A 21,932-nucleotide genomic window follows, 5' to 3' on the forward strand; every position below is an offset into this window, starting at 1 on the left:
GGAACAAAACCATGTTGCTAGATCCCTTCCCAAAAAGCCTAGTAGACCTAAACACATTGTTTATCATCATTGTGGTGCCTTTGGTCATCTAAGACCTCAATGCTCTAAGTTTCATGTTTTTAAAAGAATTAAAAGAAAAGAGAAACTTAAGCTTCTTGGAAGCTATGCTAAAAAGGGTAAACCAGATTTGAGTGAAAACAACATGTTATTAAATAAAGTGTTTGATGCTTTTAACTCCTTGTCTATGTGCATCTTCGGTTCTCATTCTTCCAACCCTCATCTCACTTCTCATAAGACGTTCATTCCAAAAAATCGTTGTGTTTGGATGAGGAAGGGTTCCTATAGTTGAGTTTTTGTTCTTTTGGTCATTGATCTAATTCTTTCGATCTTTGTAGGACCCTTCATGCATTAGATGCTTCATTGTCATGCATTTGTGCATCATGCATCTCTTTATATGCATTGTTTTGATTGTTTTTGTATTTGATCTTATATTTTTGTTTTAGTTTTGTGTGAGTATAAATCCAAAACCATATAAAAAGTGCAAAATTCAAAAAATTTGATTGTATATGTTTGAGCACATATCACATGTAAGTTTTTCTTTGTACCTTCGTACAAATGGCTTTATGCATTTAGAGCTTAGCCTGTTCTTTATGCACTTATTTCTTTGTGGGAAAAATCTTGAAATCTATGTGTGATTATTGTAAATCAATCTTTAAGCTTGTCATGAATGATTGGTCAATAGTCTTGATACTTGCATAGACTTGTGTCTATATATCTTCCTACACCTTTTATTGGTTCTGCTTAAAGAGTTTAATAAATGTAAATCTCAAAATGAAAAGAGATAATGAGCTGCAAAAGCCGTCGCACATACTAATATTTGACCAGGAAAAAGGGAAAGCGACTTATATGAAAATGTATGATGCCCAAAAAACCAAAGGCTTGTTCATCAAATTGAAATATCATAAATTTCAAGCATCGATCTCAAAATGAGATTTATTGATTCAAAATGATCAAATGTTATGAATTATAAAGAAGCCAAATGAAAAGCTTCATCGTATGTAATCATTTTCATGTGGGAGGTCATATATGTTCATTTCTATAATTGAGATAGACCACTTGACTTAGTACTAGTTGTGTATGACTTGATGGAATTGATCATTGAAGCTTCACTCTAAATTAAAGACTATTCCACATTTGATACATACACAACACGTATGCCTAATATTCAATGAATGTTTTATTCATTTGTTAGATTGTACTTGTCTAAATGTGATGTGTGTGTGCTCAATCATATATGAATTAATCCAAAAAGATTTTTGATCATTTTATATATTTTTGGAAGTGATTTTTATCACTCTTTGTATTCATGTTTTATGCTTATTTTGTTTTTCATTGTTTAAGCATGTTCTATGTTGAAATACAAGTGTCAGAATTTTTAACTACTCATTCTAGCTACTTACGCTAGTAGCCAGCAATCTGCAAGTTTTGGCTACTTGTTTTGGCGACTTGTAAGTCGCGAGTTCAAGCTGTGAGTTTACACAGAATGTCTTGGTGACTCATTCGTGACTCGCTAGTCGCGAAATGCCCAGAATCAACTTTTTAAAGAGCTTTTTCATGGGAAACCTGTTTTAAACCTCTCCCATCCTCTTTTAAACCCCTCTTTCAATATTTTTACATCAAAACCCAATCAATTTGAATGATTTTTCATTCCATTAACATCTCTAAGGTAATCATAAACTCTTTTCATTAATTTTGATCCTTAGATTATGTTTTGGAGAGTTTTGTGCTCTTGGTTGAGATTTTTATCATAGAGGTTGGGAAAACTTAATTTTTGTCAAAAAATTTTCATGGGATTGGTTTCTTTTATTGATTTGCATTGGATGTTGGCCCCTTGTGGCAAAAAGAACATATATTAAGGGTGGAGTTTTATAATGTTTATGCATTGTTTTATATTGTTTTTCATAGTGTGCATGCTGGGTGTTTGATAAAATATCTTTTAAGCATTTTCTCGCTTGTTTAGACTCCGATGAGTACCAAACTTTGGAGTTTCTCATGTTTTCTCATTAGGAACATGTTTGGTTCATTGGTTGTGTGTTTAACACACCTTTCTCCACATGTGCATTTTCCATGTATTGGTCATGCATTGGTCATACCCACCTCTTGCACACACCTTTACTACCCTTGTCATGCATTGGTCTATACCTTACTTCTTCATCCTAGGTTGTCATGTTTACCTTATGCTTTGTAGCATTTTACTTTGTCTTAGGTTTGAACTTCATTTTCTTATTCATCTCGCACCCTTCATACATCATTATCATTGTTCATACCTTCATCTCTTACCCTCGTTTCTCCTTGACCCTTTGTCTATTCCTGACAAAAAGGGGAAGAGTATACTCTAGAGAGTATACCGGAGTGTTTTGTCATTTCTATATAACTTTTGTGCATATCTTTAGAAGGAGAAATTCTATTTCTCATGCACATTTGTAGGGGGAAAGATATTTCATAGGGAAGATGCATATACCAAGGGAGAGAAGACATTGAGTTAATAAGAAAACTTTGTTTTGTTTGTTTCTCTTTATATTTGTTTTCTTGTATTGCATCATGTTTGTGTATTAGACATGTATACTTCTTTATGCTATTGTGCTTCATTGAATGCATATTCAGATGATCATTTACTTTACTATGTGATCATTGTAGTCATTTTTATATAACTGGTTTGGTGTATGATCAAGTTGCTCACATGTTTCATATCATGTTTACTTGATCACAATTTACTTATTACATTATATTTGTCATTTTATTACTTGCTTTACCTTGAGGGTCTAATGTGTTTTGTGCAAGTATTTCAGGTTACAAGTATATATATTCTTAGTGCGTCACAGCTTCTCATCATTTTGAAGGAGAGAAACTTTAAGCACTTTTAGTTTATATTGTTTAAGTTTATATTCAGTATTTTGTGGTTTGTACCCATGTTACTTTTGTAAGCTTTTAGGGTTTGTTTCCATATGTTTGTAGGCTTTTATGGTTTGTACCATGCTTATGTAGCCTTTATGTTATGTTGTCTAATACTTCAAGCTAAATTTTATGCATTTTCTTTAAGTATTCCCACTCTTGTGCCCTTATAGGATTTTGTTCCTAGATGTATATACTTTATGTATTGCGCATTGGTTGAGTGTTGGGCATGTAAGTGACTCGCATTGAGCTTATTGGCTTGTATGTTTGGATGTTTATTCCAAGTGTGAATGAGTATTGTGGTCACTATTTTATAATGATTGTCTGTTTGGTCAAGTCATGGTTTATTTCTCGTTTCATTTTGCTTGATCGCATTGTGCTTGCACTACAAAAAAAAGGTCCTCTGGCCGCGTTTTTAAAACGCGGCTATATCGCAAAAAAACGTGGCTATAGCCTATAGCCACGTTTTTTTAGGCCACGGTTTGTAATGAGGCCTAAAACCCGTGACTATAGGACTGATGGTCCTATGGCCGCACTTTTTAACCGCGGCCCAAGCCCTGGTCCTATAGCCTCGTTTAAAACGCGGCCTAAGGGTACGGGCTTAGGCCGCGTTTTAAACGCGGCCTAAGCCTTTACCATAGGCCGCGTTTTAAACGCGGCCTAAGCCTTTACCTTAGGCCACGTTTAAAACGCAGCTTAAGGTTGATCCTTAGGCCGCATTTAAAAAGTGCGGCCATACCTCCCATTGTGATGGCCTGTTACACTCGTTTAAGCCGCGTTTTAACCGTGGCCTAAGGTTCAGGTCTTAGGCCGCACTTTTTAAACGCGGCCTAAGGTTCAACCTTGGGCTGCGTTTTAAACGTGGCCTAAGGTTCAACCTTGGGCTGCGTTTAAAACGCGGCCCAAAATTACAACCTTAGGCCGCGTTTTAAGTGCGGCTTAAGCCCCCCGAATTCTTATTATGAATTGGTCTATAGCCACGTTTTTAACGTTTTAAAAACGTGGCTATAGTATTTTTTTTTTTCCTTCTTATTTCCTTTTTCTGGGCAGATTTTTACAAACCTGTCAAACATACAAAATTTCAACAAAATATCTCTAATAACAACCCAGACTTCCAAGCATTAATTTTCTCTAATAAGAATTTTCTCAAGCATTAATTTTCAATATTCCAAACAACTATACATGAAGAGTCCACGAAGTTACAATATTTGACACAATATTACAATCATGTTTACAATATTTTCAATATCCACGAAGTTACAATATTCCAAATATCCAACCAATTATACATGAAGAGTCCACGAAGAGTCCTCACTATGATGTAGCGCTATTACCTGAAAATATTATATACGCAACATTAGTAGCACATAATATTGCAATAAACACGCAAGTTTTATGGCCATTAAACGCTAACTTTGTATTACCTGAATAACCGCTTAAACTTGAGATGACATTCTTTTGTAAGAAGGCTACCATTTCATCCATTCTCCGCTTTGCCTCACCCATTTCCCGCTTTGTTTCGTCCAGCTGCTGCTGATGCCGTCTTTCTGATTCGCGCATTGCTTCGGCCAGTTGCTGCTCATGCCGTGCATCTGACTCCCGCTTTGCTTCGGCCAGTGCTTCGGCTAGTTGCTGCTTATGCCGTGCATCTGACTCCCGCTTTGCTTCGGCCAGTGCTTCGGCCAGTTGCTGCTGATGCCTTTGCTCTGAGTCAGCAAGTTGGTCCCTCATCGAATTTTCCAATGCAGTCATTCGTTGGGCCGTTTCAGTGGACGACGGCCCAGGCACACATGGAAGGTTGGACCCACTTCTTCCTGATGGGGTTGGTCCAAAACCGACCCCACGGACACGTCCAGAATGTTCTTTGCCCATCACTTGAGCGAACGCATCATCTTTTGCCCAGAGAATTCCATCGCGATGGTCTCCTACTAGTTTGCCCCCGTTGTCTAAAATTGCTTTCATTTTCTCCTGTTTTCATATAAGAACCAAATAACATATTATTTGCTATAAACATTTCACGCACAAATTAGAAAATAAATAGGTTATGATATAGGCTTACAATCTTGTCTCGCACTTCATTACTAATAGGAGTCCCATCTTTCGTGCAGTATGCTTTTATGAAAACATCTGCACGCTCCACTGATTGGCCGCTTTCTTTTGCCTACATCATATTCAACAGTCTCATTACAATAGTGAAAATTTATGTTGGTGATATGAAGCGAGAATCGACAACCAAACATAGCAAATGGAATTTGGTACCAACCCTCTTGCCCTTTGATTTAATAAAATAGCCATTTTATAAAAGGTAACGTTTGAAAAAGTGTGGCCATAGCACCCTTGTTGACAGCTTTGAAGACATTTTCGCCACATTTAAAACGCGGCTACAATGCCACAACTATAGCCACGTTTCTTAAATGTGGTTATATCTGTTACCTATAGCCACGTTTAAAACGCGGCTAAAACCCCCTAACTATTTTTAGAATTTGTCTATAGCCATGTTTTAAACGCAGCTACAACCCCCTAACTATTTTTACAATTACTCTATAGCCACGTTTTAAACGCAGCTACAACCCCCTGCCTATATGCATCCCAATTGCTATATACCAAACCAAACTCTTGCTAACAAAGTGGCAAACATAAATATTAATGAAATCTCTAATCAAAAACAGGAAATATCACAAGAAATGTCTATTAACAATCATAAACATGCAAAAAAGCCAAGTCTTCCTTACCCCAACACTGTGCATATGTTCAGTAAACTAGTTTCTTCAAACTCTTCAGATTCATCACACATAATAATTTTAATTCAACCAAACAATATGTACGGAAACTCTTTTGTGATTTTGTAATATTGATTATTTCTAAACCAAGAAGTTTATATTATTATAGTAATGAAATTGTGGATTGCTTAGTTTGGACCCTACGACAATGTTGGTTATTGCCACCATTACTGTCATCTCCATGCAAGCCCTTCCTCAATGCTAAACTCACGCCGACAAAATCTATTTTAATTTTCATGAATTCGAATCGACCATGTTCTTTCAAGAACAAAATAAATAAATAAATACAACGAGAATTTATTGATACCACCAATATGTCACAAGTTCAATTAAAATAGTAGAGCATTAAAACTGTGAATGTTGTTGCATAATGCATTTCTTACCATATTGTCAGCAGTTTGTGCAAAACTTATAGGCCCTGTCCTCGCTATATCCGTCTGAAACGAACGACTTCTCTTGTTCGTATCCGTTAATTCCTTTACACATTCCCGCCAACAAATTAAAACAAACAAATCAGTTAAAACACTGTACTCGGTATAGACATTTCTACATCATATGTATATTACCAGTAAAAGATAATAGAGCAAGAAAATAGTGCAACCTTCGTTTTGCCGGCAAACCAATAGTCAACTAGTGCGCGGTAGTCCTGCTCGTCAGCCCAAGATGGTTTTTTGAGATAAACATCTTCTATTAACGCATCTTTTGGGTAGCATTTTTTTTTTTAACTTACTCCTTCGATTCCTTCTCAACTCCCCTAACAAGTGCATTGCCCAGTTCATTTGATTTGCTGGTTTGATAATATCTGGGTCAATGATCCACTTTTTCTGAAATGCAAAAATTGAGTTAGCATAGTGCAATAATTCACCCTACTGAAAATGTCATTTAGCACATACACGACTATACATAACAATTAAAAGTAGCTTAATTTGATACAACCTCTATCTCTACCCAGGCGTCTTCTTTGCATTTACGGTCGACATGCGTCCAAGTAGCAGGCATAAGTGGGCAATAGTTGCGGCAGATGCATAAGGTGCCCAACCACCTTTTGAATGTTTGCCCGCTTTCCCCAACCGGTTGCATGCTCCCATTTAACCCACATACAAGTTTCTTGTTCGGTGGAAGAGCCCATATTCGCTGCATTAGCGTTATTCCACGTCTTTTATTTATATTATTGGATATTGGGGTTTCCCGAACTGCATCTTCTGCACGCCCATCATTGGATGGTGCGGTTTCTTGGACCAAATCGTCTGCATATAGTAAACCATTATTAGAGAGAATGAAATTTCAAAGTTCACAATTACAGAAAAGTCACTGTATATAGCTCAAGTGCTCAACTAACATGATATATGTGATCTTTGTAAATGTGGACATTTTGATACTTAAAGAAACTGATAATAACAAATAAGTCGATGTCTCTATCAACTATGGTGTTTTTATCCCTTTCAAAAATAAAAAACTGTTTTTATCCAAAAAATATATGTAAGTTGCATATAATTCAACCATAATACCTATAATATTGGTAACACCATTACTGCCAGTGTCATGTACATGCACAGCCAAGTTGAATATCATTTCCAAAGCTCGTAAATCACATGAATATCATTATTACAGCTTGGGTAAAATAACCTCAAACAAAAACATAATACCCATCAAAAGAAATTAGAACTTTTACCTCAAATAAAGTGATGAAGATGCTTTGGGGTTCCTAAGTATTTTTCCAGTGATCTTGTTGAAAAAATGATGGTGAGGATTGAATACTTTGGAGTGGAGGCCGGTGGGTGAGTGTGGAAGTGAGTGTGTGTGTGTGTGTGTTTAAGTAAAGATAAAAGAAAGAAAATGAAAGACCCTAATAGAGGCAGCCAGCCAATAGAGAGAAGAGAGGTGGGTGAAAATGAGTGATGGGGACTGGTGTTAGGTGGGGGGGACGTGTGAACTAAAAATCTGACTTGACCCCCTCTTTTCTTTTTGTTTTTTCTCTGATGACAAGGATGTTACACATCTACAATGAACAGAATATGAGATAAAAGTAACTGTGCTAAATGGAGTTAGGAATATTAACCCAAACTCCAAAGAAGTTTAGTAAAATTTACTTAAGGACACTCATTACCATTTCCCTTCTTAGTATTACTTGATTTTGCATGAAATGTGTGCCACTATATTTATTGAGTCCAATTTCATTGGAGTTTCTGTTCCTTAGAAATTCATTTACTTTTCCAAGGAACAAGTCCAATTCTATTAAATCGGGTCATCACCATTTTAGGCTTTGCTTTTTATTAATTGCTTAAAGAAGTGCACATTTGAAATCGATTTGGTCCCTAATTATGTCAAGTGGTGGTACTTAATTGGATCATTTCCCTAAATCTCACTTCTTGTAGAACCCATCGAGGAGAAGATTTAACAAATTATGTCCTTACCCCCAAGTTTGCACAGCCAATTTGGTTCCATGCACAACCAAATATTTTCCATACCCTCAACAAATTGCAAGCTGGCCAAGTGCCAAAGAAAAAGCGATCTCCCATCCCACGCGACCTCACCATCTTTTACTAAAAAATAAGTAAGGCCTCCCATGCAAATCAAGTTTCCTAAATATTTTTCACACGTCTCTACCCTCTCCACAGAGAAACACCCAAACTCCCAGACACGCTACAAAAACTATCAAAACCCAGAAAATACACAAACAAAACCTTCTCACAAACCAAACCTGCAAGAATCCCTGAAACACCCAAATTCCCAGCCAAGAACACCATCAAAAATACCCAAAAACAATGCCCTTGCAATCCCAAATAGAACCATAAATATCCCTGTTTTAACCCATAAAATCAACCCCAAAATCGACAATCTCAACCCCCACTGAAAATAACCCAGCAAATCCTCCAAAACTCTCACTACAAATATCCTACAATAAGCCAAGAAAAATCCCACTGGAACTACAGCCAAAACCCCACTGTCAAACCCTTAACAATTCTCAGGAAGACCCAAAAATAGTCCCTGTAAACCCAACACTGAAAACTCCATCAGATACCAATAAAAATCCCTTCATAGAAACCAACCAGAAAACCCATTTGAAAACAGCATCAACAGAGCATAAAAAAAAAATGAAAGATAAACGGAGCAGAAGCATAAGCTAAATACCAAGACATGAAAGCAGAATACAAAGAAGGAAAGAAGAAATTCAAAAGCAGAGAACCATACAGAAAATTTTCTTGAAGTTTAAGGTCAACAAATTTTCTACTTTTGATGTTGGGCTTACTATTTTTTTCCCCTATATTTTAGATCAAATTGGTTTTTGTTGGGCTTTTTGCATTTAATGTTTAAAAAATTTAAGTTTGGGATCAGGAGTTCAAAATTTTATTTCAAAGGGTCAACAAAATATTTTAAAAATATTATACATAAGGTAATGTCCCCCCAACATTAATTCTGTTCTTCTGTTTAGATCTAAATATATCCATCATCAAATTAAAAACTGATTTATATACTGTGCGAACTGCACATTTTTACAAGGGAAAAGTGTGTTTTTTTTTTTTTTCTTAGAAACAGAAGGGAAAAGTTAATTAAAATGCAGTAAGAGCAGTAGTTTAAAATATATTTTCAGAAATTTTTTCTGATAAAATGAAAAATAAAATTAAGAGGTTTCTCAAGCTTAGTGAGGGAAGAGGGAGATTTGTATTTGTATTTGGAGTTAATGAAACAAGAATTGTGTTAGGAAGTCTAAAATTTGCTACAGCACATCAACTCATTTACATATGCTTATAGGTTTTATTAGCTTGTTGAAAAACATTATAACGAACATAATTATGGAATAGTTTTTTAAGCGTATGACAGTTGATTTCTGATGTGCACTCTGCACAAATATTGCACTTTAATTTTTGATAATCAGCACAAGTCTTACACTGATACGTACAAAATCAATTATTAAAACACTGGAAACTTCAGAAAATGGCAAGGTAAAATAAATAATAGAATTCACTTACCAAAATTTGTTCATTCCACCAACCTAGGAGTAATGCATCTACAAAATTTGGTGATAAGTAAGAAATAGTATAGCATCACAAAAAATGGTCTAAACCTTTTGGTTTTTGTTTTATTTTTTTGGAATATGATAGTATGGATTAGAATCCTCTGTCATTTGCTTTAAATTTGTTGGCTTTTATATGTAATTGGAGGAGACTCCACCCTGTGTACAAAGCTTAATGCCTCAAATGTACAGTTGTTTGTAATAATTAATGAATTTCTATTTTTTATATATATATATATATATATATATTTATAGTTGACCCTATATCTTCTTCTTGTGGAGATGTACAACTGAGCTAAGCTATCTTAGTTGTCTGCTTCTTTGCTTTGAGTCTCCTCAATTAAAAATGAAAGGTTCAATTGTCTTCATTTTCATGGGAGAGTATTGGCAGGTGTTTAAGGCTATAAGGTAGGTTCTCTTCTCATGCCAATATAAGTTTGTGGTTGCTGCCAGAAACTATGCTTTAGGTTGTTTGGAATACTAATGTTATAATCCAAGAATTGAATAGTTGGGTCATGACTGGAAACTACATTTGTTAATGTGGAACTTCAACATAGTAGTTCCAGCATAGATGTCTTTCATCTGTTTTTGAACACTTAATGAATTAAATTTGACAGTGATCCTTTGTTAGGCAATAGAACTCATGGTTGTTGATGCTCTGTTAAAAGCAAATGATTTTCTTCAAATTGCATCACCAATTCATCAACTAGTAGAATTTTGGACGGTTTGAACTTTACACATTATCATCAAACTTCTACGTTTTACTTTACAGCACTGACATAGTTTCTCTGAAAGTGCAGTTAGATGACTCAATCTTAAAAATCATTGAAATTTCTAATGCACAAGAGCGCAACGAAGCATGAGACATCATTTAACGCATTCGAAGAAGGGAGCTATATCAGGTATCTTATTACAATTGCAAGATGGGGAAGAGGTAGTAATGTTTGAAATTCTTCATGTCTCAAAATCTTTAACTTCTCCTATTGAATTATTTTTTATAAAAAAAAAAAAAGGAACTTTAGTGAACCAAAAGAGATAAAAAATTGTTAATCTTATTTATACATTTTAAATTTTTGGATCATTGTGTGAATTTTAATTCATTCAATTAGTAAATTTCATTGTACTTGAATAATTAAAGTATGTATCAAGTCAAAACTACTAAAAAAATTGAAACCATATAAACATAAGGTTAAAGATATAGGTGGCTAGAGTTTAGTCATTAACAGCAAACATAAAAGTGTTACCCTAAGAATAATTTACACTGTACGAATAACTACCTGCAGAAGGTGGCTGTGTCTCATCATCATCATCATCATCTCCTTCCTCCCATCTTGCGTGCTCAGCATCATAGGCGGCCCTTAACTCCTCCTGCATGATGTCTCGTGAGCGTGATGAACCTTGGCCAACTTGCACAATTGTCAATGGATGGTCCCTCTCCATTCCTGCAGCAAACGACCAAAAAATTAGTTACAACAGTAATAAATATCAAACGTTACATTTCAAGATATGTAAACTACCTGTGGGTTCTGACCCAGCATCACTAGTATGGGCGGCTTGCAGCTCCTCCCCTCTCTGTCGTGAACTCAAGGGTCCTTCGCCGACTTCTACAAGTGGCAATCGGCGTTTCTTACCCATTCCTGCGTCTAACAACTTTAGAAAACAAAAAAACTGTTAATTATAGACAACAATCAATTGCATAAAATGTAAGTGAAACATTTTTGGGTTCTGACACCCTTTACAATAGTTCAACCATATACACGTTGTGTGCACCAAGATAGGCAGCAGAAAACTTTATATTAAATGTCGCAATTTTTGTTAGAATTGAGCTGGGTGAGGACCTATGGTAATTAAGATCATGAAGGTAAGATATTAAAGATGATTTTAAAACCCCCATAAATGAACCAATAAAAAGCTAGACTTAGGTATATTTACAATCTGCTACAAGTCATGTAAATTCAAAATAAGAAAAAGAAAAAGAAAAATTTTAATTTGCTTTTGACGTCTATGTTTTTAATGACACCTTTTTTGTGTTGGTGGGTTTAGACAATTGGCTTGTACTGCATGTTATAAGCAACTGAGGTACAAAAAATCAAGTGTTTTGACATATGATAAATGGGTTATCAATTTTAATGATGTTTGGGAAGAAAGAAAGGTTTCTCTCTTCTTCTCTAGTCTCCACCCATTGTGGTTCCATCATCTGCTGTAGGGGCTGTCTGTCTTCTATCTGTATGTATGCAGCTTATGTCTTTGGTTAGAATGTCCCTTTCTATAGGGGTTTCAACTTTCAAAAATATCTAATAATAAGATATTCAGGACTCGTTCAGCTATAGGATGAGTACTATCCACCATCAGACTTGGAGAAAGGGTGGAATGTTTCATGCAACATAATTGGGGTAATGACTTAATGAAGGACACAATAAAATGGGCCCATAAATATCAAAGGACAAGTTAAGCATGGTGATGTAATCAGCTTACCTCATGCCATTAGTACATTAAAATTATATAAGCTTTTCTTCTCAAAAAAAAAAAAAAAAAAACATTTATATAAGCTTTTGTCATATGGTCCTAGCTAGCAGTGAGTACTGGTGTCCCTAGATACAGCTAATTACTTGATGAACGGGTGAGGTTTTGGTTGTTGATTTTTCTTTATTACGGTTTTCAATTGGTAAACTGAAAAAAATAAAAAATAAAAAAATCCTCCATTTATAGCAAAATTGTGAACAGTAGGGCACAAATGGAAAAGGCACTCTAATCAAAAGCATTCATATTAAACTAATTAATACCGAAAGTCTGACCACTATGATCCTATAAATGTCTAATACTGGCATGTTGTTTATTGAGAGTACTGTAATTGTTCAGAAATTGTTTTTACAATAATATGGAGGAGTGGGATCATGTTTTAGTACATACCCAATTTGAATTAAGGCTATATGACCTAACCTGGCAAGACATGCCTATTTCACTTTCTTGTGATCAGGTTCATAGATAATTCGTGATAGGAAAATTTAAGCTTGATCAGCCGAACTTTAAGAACTTACACATGCATACTTGGCTTGGTTCAAATTGCTTTATATCTCTCAGTTTTAAGTTCAATTAAAATTGTCAAGAGTCTCATAACTCAATTAGTGTTTTCAAATAACACATTTAAGATTCAAATCGCTTTCCTAATCAATCTAATTATCCAACAAAAAAAAAGATAAAGTTTGGATTGGCATATTATAAAGTTGGTTAGGTAAAACAAAAAATATTTACAAAAACTGCCATGATTATTTTCTAATATCAGACTTGGTAAAGAGAGAGAAATGATAGGGCATTCCAAAGATGCCGAACAGATAGGGTGTTTCACGGAAAACGGAGACAAAAAAGGTATTTCTAGCCAATAGGAATAGTCTTGGCTGATTGGAGGGGAGCTTAGTGCAAAGCAAATTGCCTAATACATGGGTTCTTTAATCTATAGTCTTGCTGGTTACCATCACTGTCAATCTATATCTTCATTTGAAGAACGCAATTGGCAAAATCAACATCATTTGATCCACATTTCAAAAATGACATTATAAATAAGTGCGACATAATTATGATCAAACTACCCTATAGTTATGATGATAATCCCCCTAAAAAAAGACCTTAGGGCTAATAACCCCCCTACACAAAACCTTAGGGCTAATAAATTCGTAATCCGAAAAGAAAGACAGTTTTTCTCCTAGTGAATATGAAGAGAAAATGTTTCCAAGAGAAAATTTTCAAAATTGGGTTTTGATGATTTTTAGAGGAGAAAGTCATGGTCGTTGCCTTGTAACTAAAAATAAATAAATAAATAAAAGAAAGGGAGTCTTTTTGGTCTATTCTCATCAACCCCCTGTTATGTAGCAACAATAATGAGCCTATTATTATAAAAATTTTGTAATTTAACTTACATTTCTTGATATTTCTAACAAATACGTTCATAATTCAAATCTCTTTTTAGCTATCAAATTATCAAAAAGAAAAAAGAGTCTAGAGACATGACGTTTCTATTAATATCACCACAACTTTAAAGTGATGAATTAATGTAAAAATAATTGTTTAACATTTACCTTCAATCATCATAATAGTGCACGGTAGTCTTGTATAAAAATTACTTTAAAAGATGAGGTTATGTTTTTAAATTTTTATTTTTTACAATGTCCCCACCAAATGATATACACATTAAACATGAGTCCTCAAAAATAAATTAATATAAATATCTTGACAGATAAAATGCTTTTAAAGCCATGATATGACAGTGTATCAAAGTGAAAATAAAAACATAATTAGTCATGGATTGGAAGAGCTTGCTTAAAATCCTTTGCTTCTATAGTATCCTATGACTTTGAAGCTTAACAGCTATGACACCAATAGCAAAATATAATTTTTTGGTAAATGCCATATCTCTTCTGTTATAATCACATGATAACATATTAGTCTTTCCATAATCAGAAAATCAATAACACAACCCCACATGTTTGGATGGATTAAAGTTGACCACGACTTGTACACTGATTATAAGCCAGCAGGCCCAGCACTAACTAAATTAATCAATGAACTAATTAAAAGGGTTAAATATGAGCTTAATGGGGTGAACCAAACTTTCACTTACAAAAATGGGCCAAAGTTCAAATTGACATTGTTTGTTTATTAATTTTTACGAGACTCTATATGAGTGCTCTTCCATTTATGGTGCCAGTGAAAAGAGCGTAAAACTGTAGAAATCACCATAAGTGGAAAAATCCATTTGGGCAGGTCCCAGAAGAGGGCTTTGTTTACTACACACGCTTTACAGAAGAGTGTGGCGAGTATATTTTGTAGAGTAAGGTTGCGTACAAAACCAACAGTCAGTTTCATTTTTCCACTTTTTTTATTGGGTCAAGAACCTCAACACTGACTCCTCTGTATAAAAAAATTAAAACAGGTCACCCCGACCACAAGCAGAAGGGATGCAGTGATATCCACGCGCCAACTCATTGTCAAACTCAATCTTGGTGTGTGTTTAGGTTTGACTGTAGATGAGCCTACTGATATTAACAGTTGCGAAAAACACTGCTTGGAAACATTTGTTTGCAAACAAGTCAAATCTAATCACAAGCTTAAGCTCGATTATTAGACACGCTAAGCTCAAACAATGTATTGCATTGGTGAACAAAACGAAGGTGATTTGAGTGTGTATATTTGGAGGGGTAGGTATATTCACTTGTACAGGTGTTCCTTTTTGAACTAGGACTAGGCTCGAGTGGATTAGCTCCCCATACTTACTTCTTATCGTGATAGTTGATTCAAATCAACCTATGGTATGACCTAAGCCTAGTTTTGGAATACTAGTTTCGATCCTAACCATACCTATTTCTTAACATGATAGTTGGTTCGAATCTATATGGTATGATATAAACCTAGTTTCGGAATAATGGTTTCAGTCCTAGCCATATCAATATTTGGGTAAAATAACTTATTTTAATATCTAACAATATATAAACTACCCTATCCAAGTTTAAGAGCTTCTCTTTGCCAAACACTACAACCACAACGAAAAGAAACCCTAACACCACACGATCATATATCCAAGTTCATAAGAAATGAATTTCAAATCCAATAGCGAAGAGGGGAAGGAATTGGATACATCATAAGTAAAAATTAAAGGAATTAACAATATTAAGAGGAATTAACAAATTCAACAAATATTACACAGAGGCATTCCAACTAATTCATGAATGAATACGTTTTCATTAACAACTGTAACATCCAAACACATAATACACTACTAAATTATTACACTACTCATCCTCGGTGTACTCATCCTTGTTGTCATCTTCATTGTCAGACTCATCGTCAATAAACTCGTCTTCATTGTTTACTCCATGAAGATCTCTTTCAGCAATGATGGAGGCATCAATTGTCATTCCCTCTAGATCATCCCGAGCCCAACGAAGGTTGTCACTCACAACCTCATGACTACTTAAGTTATAGGGAACATTTTCAGAAAAACTATATATATCATCCTCCTCACGTTGGGGACCAACACCAGCATCAAACACGTCCCTAGCTTTAGTTTTGACAACAGCATACCAATCCTTGTGCCTTTTATCTTCCACATAAAAAACTTGTGTAGCTTGAGATGCCAAGACGTATGGTTCATCCATCATTTTATCCCCACCATGTATGAAGTATGTAAAGTTTACCATAGGAAACCCAAATTCATCAGTCCTATATCCTCTCCTATGTTGGTCATGAACCCATTTACACTTGAATAACACATGTTTGATTTTGTCAGAATAATTCAACTCAATTATATCACTTAAAATACCATAGTAAGTATTGCCCCCATCAGTAGCCACACTAACTCCACTATTCTGCGTTTTCCTATTTCCCTCATCATTTACACTCCTAAATTTTAAGCCATTTATTACATAATGCTTGAACCGCTTTACATAAATATACGGCCATTTGGACAATGCAACAAGGGTATCACTAACTCCCTCCCTTTCCTTCTCAGCACCAGTGAGGGACATCACCTAACATCAGTTGGCCAAAATAAAATAATTCATATCAGTACAGTTAATCATGGTTGAGACAGTGTTACAAGTTTAATAAGTTGAAAATGTCATACGTACGTGACCCCCAAACCATGTACAAAACTTCTCCATGTGATGCTTATATATAATGGTATCGGAAACGTTATGATTGTGGCCTTTTCGAAGTTCATCCTCTATCAATCTTTTGTGCATCTTGTGCAGGCAATTGTATTAGGGTTAATAGACCTTACGTACATTGGATTGACGTGCAATTATATTTGTATATGTAATACTTACTCACGAAAGCGGTTGATGTTTTTAGAATTGAATAAAACGTAGCGATGGGCTTGGGTCCACTCTTTATTGTCTAGTGTCATGATCGAAACCACCCCCGTTGACTCCTCAATCATCCTGGTGGGTCGATTGAATATAGTTTCCACTCCTTCCATATACCGTGAACAGAATGTTAAGCACTCCTCTACGATGTATCCTTCAGCAATAGACCCTTCCGGAGCAGCTCTATTTCGTACGTAAGACTTAAGACGTGAGAGGTACCTATAAAGGAATGATAAGATTAATGATTGGCAATGGTAATTCGAACACGCACATGAAACTGGAAGTTGATCAATAATATTACACACATCTTACCTCTCAATGGGATACATCCAACGGTAGTGCACTCGACCACCAATCTTAGCTTCAGCAGCTAAGTGCATGACCAAATGTACCATCACTGTAAAGAAGGATGGAGGAAATATCTTTTCCAATTCACACAATGTCACTGCAATCTCTGCCTCACTAGTCACAATATCTGAAACCGTAAGGGTTTTGGAACAAATTTGTCTAAAGAAGCAAGCTAACTTTATCAAAGGCCTACTAACATGAGATGGCAAAGACCCACGTAATGCTATGGGAAAAAGTTGCTGCATCAATATGTGATTATCATGACTCTTCAAACCAGAAATCTTGCGTTCTTTCATATTCACACGGCGTGAGATATTGGAAGCATACCCATCGGGCACTGTTACATCCTTCAAAACTTGCAAGAAACCATCTATCTCCGATGAAGTCATATGAAAACATGCAGCCGGTATGGTATACTGATCATCACTTTTTCATTGTAGGTGGAGTTCACTCCTTATCCCCATGTCCGCCAAGTCAAGGCGTGCCTTGTAATTATCCTTCGTTTTATCCTTCAAGTTCAACAGTGTGCTTAGTATATTGTCCATCACATTCTTCTCTATATGCATCACATCAAGATTGTGTCGCAACTTGTGATCCTCCCAATAAGGCAAGGTAAAAAATATACTCCTTTTCTTCCAACCACTCTGGTCTGCCTCCCTTCTCTTCCTTTTTTTGTAAGCAAGTTGACATTTCCTACCCAGACAACGTCCAAGTAAATGTTCAGTTTCCACAATAATGTCAGATGTGACTGGTGGTTCAGGAGCCAATCGAGTATCAATGGATCCATCAAATGACATACCATCTTTGCGGAAATCATGGTCAACATCCAACCATCGCCGATGTCCCATGTAACAGAATTTGCGACCATTTCTCAAATATCGAGACTCGGTCGTCATGGCACAAGAAGGACACGCCAACTCACCTTTGGTACTCCAACCCGACAAATCTGCGTATGCAGGAAAATCATTTATGGTCCACATCAATGCTGCACGCAATTGGAATACTTCTTTTGAAGATGCATCGTATGCTTGTACTCCAACATCCCATAACTCCCTTAGTTCTTCTACTAACGGTTCCAAGTACACATCTATAGCAATCCCTGGCGAGGTAGGACCAGGAATAACTAATGATAGAATCAAAGATGACCGTTTCATGCACAGCCAAGGTGGGAGATTGTACGGGACCAACATGACAGGCCATGTACTGTGACTAGTACTCATAATTCCGAAGGGGTTGAACCCATCCGCAGCTAATCCAAGTCTGACATTACGAGGGTCAGATGAGAAGTGTAAATGCTTACTGTCAAACATTTTCCATGCATCTGAGTCAGCAGGATGTCGCATTACCCCATCATCAGTACGACCATTAACATGCCATTTCATAGAACTAGCCAGATCGGGTGACAGAAATAGTCGCTGCAATCTTGGCTTTAAGGGGAACCATCGTAGGATCTTCGCAGCTTTCTTCTTCCCCTTACTGGATGAAGCATGCTTACTAGCAACAGATGCCTCATTTGTTTTCCACCTTGAAGCTTTACAACAAGGACACGCTTCGAGGTTAACATTTTGCTTCCAAAACAGCATACAATCATTGGGACAAGCATGGATCTTCTCATAACCCAAACCCAAATCTCGAACTATCTTCTTAGCCTCATAATGGTCCTTTGGCAACTTAGCGTCTGAAGGAAGCATATCCATCAGGACTTGAAGCAACAGAGTAAATGACTTATTTGTCCAACCACACAGAGTCTTCAACTGGAACAACACGACAATTGCTGAGAAAATGCTAAATTTTGTACAACCTTCATATAAAGGTTTGTCTACATCATCTACCATCTTGTAAAACTTCTTGGCGTCATCATTCGGACCTTCACCCGGACATTGCGCAGTTGGACCTTCTTCCATTGGTTCGGGTGGGATTTCATGCGGGGGGCACAAATCGTGCAACATCCCATGGAAATCACCATATGGATTTTGGGTTTCTTGCACATGAGAGCTCCCACATTCGGTAGCTGGCGTAGCAGCCGCCGATTCACCATGAAATTTCCAAACTTTGTAATTTTTAAGCATCCCCGAAGCCCAACAGTGCTCACGTACCACATTTAGCGGTTGTATAAGCAAATTCACACATTTCACACAAGGACATAAGATCTGCCCATTGCGGGCGGATGGAGCAGCAAATTCCACGAATTGGTTTACACCTTCAAAATATTCCCTTGTAACCCTCCGCTTCTCCATCCAACTTTTGTCCATTGCGATACAATATTTACGGAATGTTACCTACACCAAGATTTGTTACTACAAATATACTAATTATTATAATTACATTCATTTGTCATTTGTTAAGAACAGACATACCCAAGTATGCAGCTATTTTCTTGGAACATATAACACTTGTCCTAGACTAACTCAATGTGATAAGTTGTAAAAGTAGTTAAGCATAAGTGTTTACAAAATATGAAAACAAATACGAAATTCATGTCATTGTAATAATTATTAAAAACTTAATAATTATTAAGTCTATAATACCATGATGCTCAATTACTTGGGTCATTGGTCAAAAGTGAGTTCAAAACATTTGTCAGATAGGTTTAAGATTTGGTGTGATTCAAGTGTATAGTTGTTTTGTTGAGGTTTTTATTTTTATTTTTTTTGTTTTTTGAAAAGAAAATTACATTAGTTTTTCATGTGTAGCAATTTAGCATATGGGACCCTCTATGATAGTGGGTTTTGTTTGCATTAATAATCATTGCAAACTTGCAACTGTTAAGACTTAATTTTACATGAATTAAATTTTTACTGTTGGGCGATTCCTTGAGTATGAAAGTCGATACGTCATGATCATTTTGTGTTCATTATGTTTTTGTAATCATTATCATATATTTGTTTTAATTCATCATACAATCCTGGATTTGTTTGCAATTAGCCAATATAAGGAGTATCTATGCATTTCATTTTTATTCATCTATTGTGAAATTCTGTTTAGGTTATTCGAATGTTGTGGCCTATAGTTTTCTAATACTTACAATTCAGACCAGAAAAAGGGGGGTCCCATATGTCGTGAAATTACCATTAGTTTATTAGAATGTTATGGACTTTAGTTTACTAATGCTTTCTGTCATAGAAAAGCAAATGGGGGCTTAAGGGGTAATAAGTTGGGCTTAATCACAAACATTAAGATCTTCTTGATTTCAACTTTAATATGTTCCTTCATACCCTCGCACAAATTATGATACCTCAAATTACTGGTTTGCATTTAGGTATAATATCTGGAATGTAAATGGATATTGAACAATTTAGACAAAACTCACGAATTCTTTATCTTGTTTTTCTTTGTTTGTTGCTCTGCATTTTACTTTGGTGTAGAATTTTATGAGACTATTTACTATTGTAGCTTGATGCATTTAATGGATTAATACTACAACATTTTGTCGAAGTCGCCTATACTCTCTCTTGGTCTGCCATAATTTTATTTTGTTATTCTTTTGGACAGTCAGAACATGTTTTGAATAATAAATTGTTTGAGTAAAAAAAAAAAAAAATACAAGCGTTTTTTTCTACTTGAGTGCATGGTTGGTAAAGAAATATGTTGTTTGCTTTGCAAGATAAATCTTTCCCCTCTTTTATTGATTTCCTAGACTCTTGTAATTTTTGTATTTGATTTCTTTTCCCTTGTACACTCCCTGTGCACTAGGGTGTCCCCTTTTTTATCAATATATCTTTTACTTATCAAAAAAAAAAAAGAAATACAGGTTTTTTTTTTTTTTTTTTAAAAATCTTTTTTATAAATGGTCTATTTATAATTTTGTTGAATGAGCAAAAAATTTCAAGATAAGATTTTGAAATTTCTATGAAGGACTCCATGAATTTAGGTTTTTTTTTTCTTGCAAGTAATTATTATTATAATTGATTTTGTATTGTCTTAGTATAAAATGTTTAAATTTTAAGTTTCCATGTGTCTTTTGTAACAAGAAAAGAAGGTATATTCTTGATGATGATGAGTTGTTCTATTTAATGATCTTTTGTTGTATATTTGCTTCTCATAGTGCTTATTACAAGTGGCTGTCTTGGATATTGCATGATAGTGCTAATGCTTTTAGATTGATTTCATCCTTTTCAATATTGGGCTTTTCTAGGTTTTGTATGTAATTATATTCTTAAAATCTTAGTTAATCTACTTGGGTGATGAGGGGGGAAAATCAAACGTCTTGACTTGAATTATTTGGAGTAGCAAGTATGGTCAAACTATATTTCCAGTGGTGTGCTCAAATAGAATTTTAATTTAAAACTATCTCGAAATGGAATTGATAGGTGAATCAATCCCAAATTTTCACAGCGTTATCTGTTATAGTGTTATGAAGATTAAAATCTTAAAGATAGTCTTATATATGTGTATATATATATATATATATTGATTGTAGAGGTTGTAATTTAGTACTTAAGTTTTTTAATCATTTTTATGATAAGTATGTTTGGGATATTGTGAACATCTAATTTCTTATCCATTTCTATTTCTATTTGCTCTCGGTCTCTCAAATTTTTCTCAGTGTACCTACAATGCAGAAGATGTATATATAAAAGAAAGAGAAGAGGCTGAAGCAGCTAAAAGGGGCAAGATCCCTTCAATTAGCTGCCTCTATTAGATGTGATGGATGCTCGTGAAAATAAATAATACATAACAATTACAGACTTATGTTAAAACAGAAACGATACACCAATACTCAAGTTACTGCATAATTTAGAGCAAACTCAGGGGAATAATTTCAAACTCATGCTAAAGTAGAAAGTGGATTTTCATATTGTTTTTGTATTCATTTGTGGGCATTAAACAATGTTTATATTATTATGTAATTGCATTATGTTTAATAATAAAATGGCATTCCTGGATTTGCCTTCGTCAAATTTGTACAAAACTTTGTAAGACTTTCTAATGTTGCAACTTTGAGTGCTACTAGTTAGTCCGTTTATATATGATCCCTAA

At 35.2% G+C, this 21,932-nt stretch overlaps 3 protein-coding genes across 3 annotated transcripts; all 3 read right to left on the minus strand.

Annotated features, from left to right (window-relative positions):
• Nucleotides 1-4,242: 4,242 nt before the first annotated feature.
• Nucleotides 4,243-5,088, minus strand: LOC115985832 (translation initiation factor IF-2-like). Its single transcript, XM_031108735.1, has 3 exons — nt 5,012-5,088; nt 4,377-4,920; nt 4,243-4,286 (listed from the first exon to the last, which is right to left on the minus strand). Exons 2-3 carry the CDS (start codon nt 4,912-4,914, stop codon nt 4,267-4,269), a joined length of 558 nt encoding a protein of 185 aa, XP_030964595.1. The 5' UTR covers nt 4,915-4,920; nt 5,012-5,088; the 3' UTR covers nt 4,243-4,266.
• Nucleotides 5,089-6,357: 1,269 nt separating this feature from the next.
• On the minus strand, nt 6,358-11,186 carry LOC115985831. The gene is made up of 3 exons (XM_031108734.1): nt 11,025-11,186; nt 6,669-6,979; nt 6,358-6,556 (listed from the first exon to the last, which is right to left on the minus strand). Exons 1-3 carry the CDS (start codon nt 11,119-11,121, stop codon nt 6,386-6,388), a joined length of 579 nt encoding a protein of 192 aa, XP_030964594.1. The 5' UTR covers nt 11,122-11,186; the 3' UTR covers nt 6,358-6,385.
• Nucleotides 11,187-17,383: 6,197 nt separating this feature from the next.
• LOC115986173 lies at nt 17,384-19,204 on the minus strand. The gene has a single exon (XM_031109030.1). The coding sequence runs from the start codon at nt 19,202-19,204 to the stop codon at nt 17,384-17,386; it is 1,821 nt and encodes a 606-aa protein (XP_030964890.1).
• Between the last annotated feature and the right edge of the window lie 2,728 nt (nt 19,205-21,932).

The sequence above is a fragment of the Quercus lobata genome, chromosome 4 (assembly GCF_001633185.2).
Source record: "Quercus lobata isolate SW786 chromosome 4, ValleyOak3.0 Primary Assembly, whole genome shotgun sequence".
Lineage (NCBI taxonomy): Eukaryota > Viridiplantae > Streptophyta > Magnoliopsida > Fagales > Fagaceae > Quercus > Quercus lobata.

Bases quoted from the DNA above. Each gene is read 5' to 3' on its own strand.
- LOC115985832 (XM_031108735.1), bottom strand. From the start codon at position 4,914: ATGAAAGCAATTTTAGACAACGGGGGCAAACTAGTAGGAGACCATCGC. The intron at 4,287-4,376 runs GTAATACAAAGT...TAATATTTTCAG, and splicing joins AAGTTTAAGCGGTTATTCAG to GTAATAGCGCTACATCATAG.
- LOC115985831 (XM_031108734.1), bottom strand. From the start codon at position 11,121: ATGCAGGAGGAGTTAAGGGCCGCCTATGATGCTGAGCACGCAAGATGG. The intron at 6,980-11,024 runs GTAGTTATTCGT...TACTATATGCAG, and splicing joins GACACAGCCACCTTCTGCAG to ACGATTTGGTCCAAGAAACC. The intron at 6,557-6,668 runs GTTGTATCAAAT...TTTGCATTTCAG, and splicing joins ACGCCTGGGTAGAGATAGAG to AAAAAGTGGATCATTGACCC.
- LOC115986173 (XM_031109030.1), bottom strand. From the start codon at position 19,204: ATGGACAAAAGTTGGATGGAGAAGCGGAGGGTTACAAGGGAATATTTT.